At 46.6% G+C, this 9,087-nt stretch overlaps 1 protein-coding gene across 1 annotated transcript; it reads left to right on the forward strand.

Annotated features, from left to right (window-relative positions):
* The first annotated feature begins 2,051 nt into the window (after positions 1-2,051).
* SERTM2 (serine rich and transmembrane domain containing 2) lies at positions 2,052-8,849 on the forward strand. The gene is made up of 2 exons (XM_030229082.2): positions 2,052-2,388; positions 5,387-8,849. The coding sequence occupies exon 2, from the start codon at positions 5,967-5,969 to the stop codon at positions 6,240-6,242; it is 276 nt and encodes a 91-aa protein (XP_030084942.1). The 5' UTR covers positions 2,052-2,388; positions 5,387-5,966; the 3' UTR covers positions 6,243-8,849.
* The last annotated feature ends 238 nt before the right edge of the window (positions 8,850-9,087 follow it).

Genomic DNA, 9,087 nt, shown 5'->3' on the forward strand with positions numbered 1-9,087 from the left:
GCAGGGAATGGTGGCATAGACTGCAATACTGGGGACAGCACTTGATATTGCAACAAAGGAAATACGAACTAAAATCAGCAGTCAAAGCTGCCTTTCATGTCTTAGTTTACAGAGTTCATCCCTGCATAGAAGCATGGAGGAATTGGGGTTTCTTTTAAGGGACTATGTTTTATTTATCTAAAGAGTGCTGCATTGTAATCATACACTGTGCTTGTGAGCTCCAGAGACTGAAGAGCCTTTAGAGAGATGGATTTATAATGCATCCCAGGAGGATGAAAGAGCTGTGCAGCTCTGGCTTTCATTACCCTTTGGCCCCTCTGCTCAGGCTGTGGCCATGGGGAACCAGAGAGGGAAAGCTATTCTAGGAGACAGTTTGGAGATTAAATATCTCTATTTTGTCACACAGAAAGCTGCAGAGAGAGAGAATTTACAGGTCTTTCCAAAACCCCTGTGCAGGACCTACTTCTCAGAGGGAAAGCTTGTTTCCAGTGCCCCAAACACAGGCCATGAACGACAACCTGGGAACTTCCACCAGCCCAGAGGTCAGAGTGGGGCTGTGGGTCAGGTTCACCCCACGAAGGTGCCTACATGGGCACACAAAGTACAGCTGCACACAGCTGCCCAAGCTGCATCTCGTGTGCTGGTGACACCTTGGGGACAGCTGCAGTGCATCCCAGACTGGCATCTGTCACAAAACATCCCCGCTCTGTCAACCTGGGAGGGTGAAGGAATGCAGGTCAGGAGGTGTGCCAGTGAGAGGGATCCACCTGCTTTGGGCTCTCACCCAGCCCTGGCTCCTCCTGCCTCATTTCTGTGTCTGTAAATTTGTACTTCACACATTCATAGAAAAATCATTTTTGCCCACAACACTGCAGGCTTGGGGTTATGTTTATTCTTGCAGTTCCAAACTACTCGGGGGGTGCAGGACCTGTAAACTCAGCACAGCCCTTCCCAAACCACCAACCAGCAGGCACAGGGACAAAAATGCACCAAAAGCTGCATGGCCACAGAGCAATGCTTGAGGACTGTCTTGAGGGCTGGAAGGTGACACTTGTCCGTGCTCCAGACAGGAACCCAGCTAGGAGCCTGTGGGAACCCAGGAAATTCCTCTGGCTGCCCTGGAGGGCTCCAGCCCCTTCCCAGGGGGCTCAGAGACCTTGGCACTGAGCCCAAGACCCCTCTGCCTTTGATTTAGGCCTTGGAAAAAACAATTACCAACCTTATATGAAGAATTACAAGCCACAAAAGTTTAAGTAGAACGATTGTGAATTTATCACAGGGTGAAAAATAGATTTTTGGGGTTTTTTAGAATGGAGGTTCAGGGGGCAAGATGGAGGAATCTGGGTGTGTCCAGCCTTTCTCCTTCTTCTTCTTCTTGGCCTCCATCTTCTGCTGTGATGGTGGCACTTTTGGATTGGTTTAAGGTAGAAGCTCACTGTCTAACACAGGTGATAGGGATTGGGAAGTTATGGTAAATAATGTACATGTAGTTTTTAGTATAAAGACATAACACCACCCCAGGGGCAGGCAGAGTGCCTTGGACTGTCCTGCTGAACCGACCTCGGCTGGACAGGAGAAAATATTTTATAGATAAGATACAATAAATTTCAACCTTGAGACCTAGAAATGAGGATCTCTGACTCCTTCTTCGAGTGCCAGGCTGGGAAAAGACTTTCTAGCATGTCTCAGGGTCACTCTGAGCAGCCAGAGACCCCGAGAGGAGCCCTCACCAGGAGACACAAAAAAAAACCCCAAAAAAACAAAAAAAAAAAAAACAAAAACCACAAAACCAAACCAAACCAACCAACCAACCAAACAAACAAACGAAAAAAATCTTTGCACCCCCCCCAGAAAATGAGAGGGACCCTAAGCTGCCCTCCAGGGTGATGTCTCACTCCTCAACCAGCAGGCAGCGCAGCCTTGCAAGCACGAAAGAGTTAAACCGAGAGTGAGAAAGAGTTAAACCGAGTGAGAAAGAGTTAAACCGAGAGAGGAAGAGTTAAACCGAGAGAGGAAGAGTTAAGGCGAGCCTCGCACAAACTTTGCAGCGAGCTGAGCTCAGAGCGTCCCTCCCTTCGCTCGGAGCCGGAGCTCGGCTCGTCCCCTCCCGGTGCTGCCGAGGGAAGGAGGGAGGGAGGCTCTGCCTGGCTCCATCCATCCCACCGAACAGCTCAGCCAGAGCAGCTCCTCGGCCCTTGCCCTGCCCCTGCAGGGACCCAGCCGTGCCCTCCATCCATCAGCAGTGCCACCCTGCTCTGGTGGCATCCCAGGGTCCGGAGGAAGAGGAGCCCTTCTGCACAGATCCCACCGAGGAGATGCTCCGGGGACACCAGCAGCGAGCTCGTGGTGTGAAGCAGGGGCTCTGGTGGCTCATCCCAGCACTGAGAGGTAACCGTGCTTTATTCTCTTCTCTCCCCGCGCACCACCACGGCCAGCACCCTCACACGTGTTCAGCATGAGAACAAAATCTCTTCTCTGCCACTAAAAGAGGAGACACGAGACCCCCCTGCCTCTCTTCTCCCCTCCAGACCCTCCCTGGATCTGAGGGAGAAAACTCAAGCCATGGAGGGAATTGATAGTTTTGACGGGGTTTTATTGCATTTCTTCAGTGCTGATATTTTTCTGTAAAGGTGACCTGGACAGAACACACCTGGTGCTGTGTGTTCAACCCCAAACCATGCTGTACTTGCCAGCCAGGTGGGTGCTCCTGAAGAAGCTACACAAGTTAATTGTTCTATTTTGTTCCACTCACCTGTTTGTAAGAGCCAGAGAGGGAGGAGAGGCCAAGGGGAGCTCAGGAAAGTCGCCTGCACTTTCAGAGATGCTCTGCTGGCAAGTGGTGCTCACACTGAGAGTGGGAGTAGAAGGAAGCAGGTGGGCAAGACAAAAACAAAGATTTTCTGCAGCTGCAGGATCCATTTGGACTGCCTGTGTGCACTGCTTGGGGAAAAGCTTTCCTCCTGCCCCCCTGTGACCTCCAAACGTGCAGAGTGGAGCAATGCAGCCTTCATAAACGCTCCCCAGAGCTGAAGCTCCCCACACCCTGAGAGCTGCAGTGGGAGGCTGCTAATGCCAGTGCCCATGAAGTTTTGGCTGATGAATTTCCTGGCTCAGAGACACACTGTGGAAAAAAAAGCCTTCTCCTGTTGTGTATGAAGGCTTCTATTTTCATTGCAGATTTTTATTAAATGAAATGTTTTGGGTTAGGGTTTGTTTTTTTTTTTTAATTCCTGATTTTAAAAAAGCCACAAACTGATAAAAAAACCCCAAGTGTCTGCTTGGAATCAGTCTGCACCCACTGAGCAGCAGTGATCACTCAGAATTGGAGCATTGTTCAGCCAGAGAATGACTGAATCTTGGAAACTGAGATCACAGGGAATGCTCCTGTGTCCATGAACTTGAGGGCTCCTCATGGTAACCAGTGAGGTTCTGCCTCCTCCAATCTGAGTCACACACAGCTATAGTCTGACCTGCTTTGCACACAAAATTATTGTCTGCCACTTGTTTTCACATCATGTTGGTCTCTACAGTCATTCAGCTTTTCTTCCTTAGAGGGAAGTGTACAAAATCTGAATCTAATGGTATCCAAAGAGATGTGCTCAATGGCATAATTGGTAGATTGAAAAGCAAAAAAATCTTTGGGGTTGCCTGGAGCTATTGAATTATTTCTGGCTCATTTCTGGAGAAGATGCAGTTAATGTTGCAGCTTTCAATAGTCTGAAGAGTTGATTGCTCCTGACAAATCTATAGTTGAGCCTAAAAAAACCCAAACAGTGCCAGCTCCCCATTGCTAATACTTCTTACTATTAATCTGCTCCTTTTATCAATAAATACCCAGCTGAGCTTTACTAATTCAGCATCTTGGTTTTAGTTAATTATTGAACTTCAGACTAATGTCCTTAGCATTCTGCAGTCTAATTTTATGAAGGATATAAAGCCATTAGGCTGTCTGCTCGTTAAGGAGAGAAACCAGCTCTAGCTTTTTCTTTCAGTAACAGAGCAGATGGGATGGGCAAAGACATGGCTCTGTACTTTAACTCACACAAGTGTCAGATTCCAGGCTGGTTGCACTTCATTATCACCAGAGAAATCATATTGTAGAACAGAATTTAATACAGTTACCTTCACACCCTCCATTTCCCACCTGCTGTGTAACATGAGAATATTCTTCACGGGAGAAGAATTTCTATTTATAGATTCCAAGCGTGAAAATCACAGTTATTGCCCTGTGATTGAGAGCAAAGGGGCCTGGCTGCCCTGCCCAAACCTCTGCCAGAGTAACTGGCTCCAGAGGGGCTGGGTCAGCCCCTGGAGAACCCTGAGCCTGCCCACAGCACAGCTCAGATGCCACTGCACAAGTCAAATCCCCAGGTCATTTTTTCCATCAGTAGTTTGGGCCAGTTTATTACAGAGCAGGATCTGGTCCAGTGTTCCCTGAACTGGATTGCTGTTGTTTCAAATGCTTTGGTACTGAAGAAGGAGCTGTGAGGCACGGTGTATCCAAGCCCCCATGTCCCTTCTCCAAAACTCAGCAAATCACGTCTTTCCTCATCCCATGAGCCAAAGCAGGTCTTTCCTGCTTGTAGTGAAAGTCTGAGTCCCTGGAAAGTCAAAATGTTTTGCAGCAATTTGTCATTTAGGTGAAATGTGTCAGAGCTTTTATCATACTGACCTAATGTTTCATTTATTCTGATTATCATACTATATTACCATGTTAATATTACTCTGTTTACACCTCGTGTAGATTTATAGGCAGTGGACATTATAAATTATTGCATCAGTTTGTTCAGTGCTTTCATTTTTGTTTCAGCTAAAACCAAAATTCTGGTTTTATCATAGCAGAACATTATGCTTTTGAATGCACCACTTACAGTGAAATTTCAGAATTTTCATTTCTGTTTCCGGCTGGAAGAACTGAAACTGCTAAACCATTAAGATTCCCCCAATTTCTAGTGAGTTGTGCTGCCAGGAGGAGAGGGAAGTGTCACATCCTGCAGCAGAGTTGCTCCAGGGGGACAGGTAGGGCTCTGGACAGCTGCTCAGAAAAAGAGGGTGCTGAAACACAATAAATGAGACCCATGGTGAAAAACACTGATTGGATTGTTATCTACCCTTCCTCTCTGACATCTGATTGCACAGCTTGTGCAATAATGCATTGCCCTTACATGTATTACCTTTAATAATGTGTTGCCAGAGAGGACATCAACAATTAGATTTGCATGGTGTTTTTCTAAAGTTAAATACTCAGTGCTTCTCCTCATCTCAGAGTGTCTCCCAGGAGCTTGACAGGGGTTTTCTTATCTATTTCCTCTAAAGACACCACATCCAGGCTAGGCTGTTCTGGTACTTGGTGTCATTTCTCTCTCTCACACTCTTTTCCCTTTAGAAATCTGACTTTTTGACCGTTCCTAATGAGAAACTCAGAACTCCAGACTCCTTAAGCCCTGAATAGGAGTGAAGAGATCCCCCCAGACGTTTGGCAAAGCAGAAAGCAACCTTCCCCAGCTCACCCAAGGATAAACCACCTGCTGTGGGAGAAAGAAGCTGGCAGAAAGCTGATTGCTCAGTCTGTCTGGAAAGAACCCTTGCAAAGACCAAAGCTGTGCCAACCTTCACAGCTCAGCTTGAGGGAAGGATTTCACCATCCAAAGGAGGTGACCGACCAAAAGGAGACCCAAGGTATTTTTAGGATGAACTAAAAGCCAGAAGGAAGTGTAAAGCACAAGTGTGATGCTCGTTGTCATTATGACAGCAAGGTGCAAAATGGTCTGCACAGGCCTGTCCCTTGCAGTGTGCTCAGCTGTGTGAGCAGCAGCCTTGACACCGAGAGGATGGAGCAGCTCTTGCTGAAGCCCTCGTGCCATCTGTGCTGAGTTTCCTCTCCTGACCTCCCTTGTGAGTCTGGTGAGGGGAGACAGGAGATCTGAAGGTAACTACAGAAAATGGACCGAAGCTGACAGAGAGCAATGACTGAGATTTATTTCAAGTTCCGCGGGAACCTGACTGGCCGTGTCCACCTTCCAACTCTGGCTACCGAAGTAGACACAACAGCAGACAAATACTCTGGCCTCTATGTGTACGTGGGGCTGTTCCTAACCCTCCTGGCTCTCCTCCTGATCCTGCTCTTCTCCATGCTCCTGCGCCTGAAGCACGTTGTGTCCCCCATCACCTCCCCAGAGAGCACTGAGAACGTGCAGCACTTCACAGACGTGGAAATGCACAGCAGGATCCCCACCACGTAGGGAGCCCACAGCAGAGAGGGCTCCGTGCTTGGGAAAGGTGTTTTGTTCAGCAGAGGTGGTGGACAGAAGCTCTGGCTGCCTGTTGAGCCCCACCAGCTCCTGCAGAAGCCTCAGCAGAGTCTGGAGAGTGTCGCTGGCTGTTGGCACCACGGGCAGCATGTGTGCAGCAGCCTCCATAAAATGGACAGCACAGAAACCTGCTGCTGTCAGGGAAGGCTCACACCCCTCTAAAAGCCTTGCAGAAAATGGGAAAAGCCACATTAATGACAGGCAAAAACCCAGAGAAACAGCAGAATGTGCCCTGGAGCCTGTGTTTGCTGACCTCTCTCTCTGAATCAACAAAGTTGAAGTGGTGTAATTGGGAAGAGCCCATGGGGCACACACAGAAATTGTCAGTGGCTTGAAAATTCTCAGGCATTTCTCCCATTCAAAGAGGAAAAATTAAAATTCTCTCTTTCACCTGAAAGGCAATTAAACAATGGAGTTTCACAAATATAGAAATGTTTCATCACCTGCTGGAACTACATCTTTCTGACATTAGAACCCATTCAGTGAATAGTTGCACACCGGGTATCAAAAAGAGACAGAACTTTAAAGAGGAAAGAGAATAAAGCCAAAATTTAAGCAAGGTTTAAAATAAAAATAAGCAGCAGCAGCAGGAAATGAGATTAAAAAACTTGTAAGACACTCTACCTCTTCCTTAGTCCTCCTTTATTTGAACTGTGCTGAATACAAACATTTTATGCTCCCATGCTTTTAGGCTCCCCAGTATCACTCAGTAATTAAAATGCAGTGCAAGTTTTGGGAGCCCAGTTGACATTGCTCTCCTAACAGACTCCACTTCATAATAACATCTTCCCTCACATCCATATTGGGTTTTCTTCCTCAAAAGACAGACGAGTTTTTCCAAAGATTTTTCATTTGTTTTCCTCCAAAGAAAGCTGAGGAGATGCCCAGGCCTGGCACTGCAATAAGGAATAGTGGGAACAGCTTTGGACACAGGCTAACAGGGAACATGCAGATGGAAAATAAACTCACTGAGCACTGAAAGATATGATTGGATTCAAATACCCTGATGGAATCTCACGGGGGAAAGAACTGTTTATTTGAATTTATGGAACAACAATCTGACCCAGTCCTATGAGTGACGTACAGAGGTAGCCTTTGCCTCTGTGGATGGAAAAGATGGAACCAAATATGGGAAAGCACTCCTGGGACAGCCACTGCCTCTCCCAGAAAAACCTTCAGTGAATTGTTTCAGCCGCATCTCTAAAGGGAAGGTATTTTACACAGCTTTTCCACTTTATTACAGCCTAACTCTAGCTCAGCAATAAAATCCCCTGGATGTTTTCCACATGTACATACACTCTTATTTGCCAATTCTCCTCCCTCCAAGGGCTTGGAAAGTGCAAAATCCTCACACTAACCCAGTGCAAAATTAGAGAAGACACTGTCACATGGATCTGTGATAGTAGCACAAAACTTTTCTCCAAATGCTCTGTGTGCAATAGGGTTTTTGCTTACCTTTGAAGGTCTGGGTGAGCTGTTTGGACTGGGAATATCTGGACTTTTACAGGTGGTTGGCAGGGGGAAGCAGAATGACAGGTAACATTCCCCCTGGATACACTGGATCCACGGACAGGACTAGTGCAACTTCTCCCTGATGTATTGAGTACAAAACCATTTAAACATTGCTTCCCTATACTGAATAATTCCTTTTTACTTCACTAATTCCTGTGAATCCCAGAATGGTTTGGGTTAGAAAGGACCTTAAAGATCACCTTGTTCCACCCCCTGCCTTGGGCAGGGACACCTTCCACAATCCCAGGTTGCTCCAAGCCCTGTCTAGCCTGGCTTGGGACAGTGAACCAGAGCAGTGATTGTGTGAGGGAACACAGCAAAAAATTCACTCTCAGCAGTGTCTCTCCATGCCATGCTTGTGTGTTTCCCTGGAAAAATGGCAGGAGGCAGGTTATCCTCTATGGGGACAACCCCAGGCAGGATCACACTGTATCTGAAGATTGGCTCCTCGACTGTCAGTACTGCACAAGAGCCAAAATTCTGTGTGATGATCAGGGTATTAATCCAACTAAGGCAGATGGCTACTGAGTTAGTCAATGACATTTAAAGTTAACAAGAATCCATGCTGCTCAAATTGGTTTGGTATGTGTCATTCATTGAGCCATCGTGAGGCAGCTTAGCCCAGGCTCAACATCTGACTTACCTTGGGAAATTTCTCCATTCAAAAGCTACCACTTCCCTAGACCCTGTTCTAACTTACCCAATCAGCAGCTCAACCACATTGGCTTCCCAGCACAGCTATCTGCAGAAAAGCCTTGCACCCAAGAGTCTGCAGGACAGACTCAGCTTTTATTGGCAGACTTTTATTGACATAAAATATCGGACCTACTCATGGAAAAGACAGTATCCAATTCTGAGTGCTCTGATCTCAGCCAAAATGGCCCTTGAGGCACACGTCAGGACTGAGCTTCTTTCCATCACACTAAGGAATGTTAATTCACAAGAGTTCCACAACCCTTTAAAACTTATTCAGTAACTATCCTTTAAATAAATGAGTAATCTCTTTATGTATCAGATGGTATCTTTGGGCAGACTGGGTATTTTTATAGAGTACTCTCATGGAAGGCTGCCCTATCTTTTCACAGGAAAATGACAAGTTTTCCTTTCCAAAGCTTGATTTCACATAAAGTCTCTGTCCCACTTGACACATCTACAGTGGCACTCAGGGTGCCTCATTTGTCTGTAAAATGCCAGTATATTTTAAAACTTTTCCCACTGAGAGATAGAAGAATGCCTTTCCCCTCTTTTCATTATCATTTGCAGT

Source organism: Serinus canaria, chromosome 4A (assembly GCF_022539315.1).
Source record: "Serinus canaria isolate serCan28SL12 chromosome 4A, serCan2020, whole genome shotgun sequence".
NCBI classification, from domain to species: Eukaryota; Metazoa; Chordata; class Aves; order Passeriformes; family Fringillidae; genus Serinus; species Serinus canaria.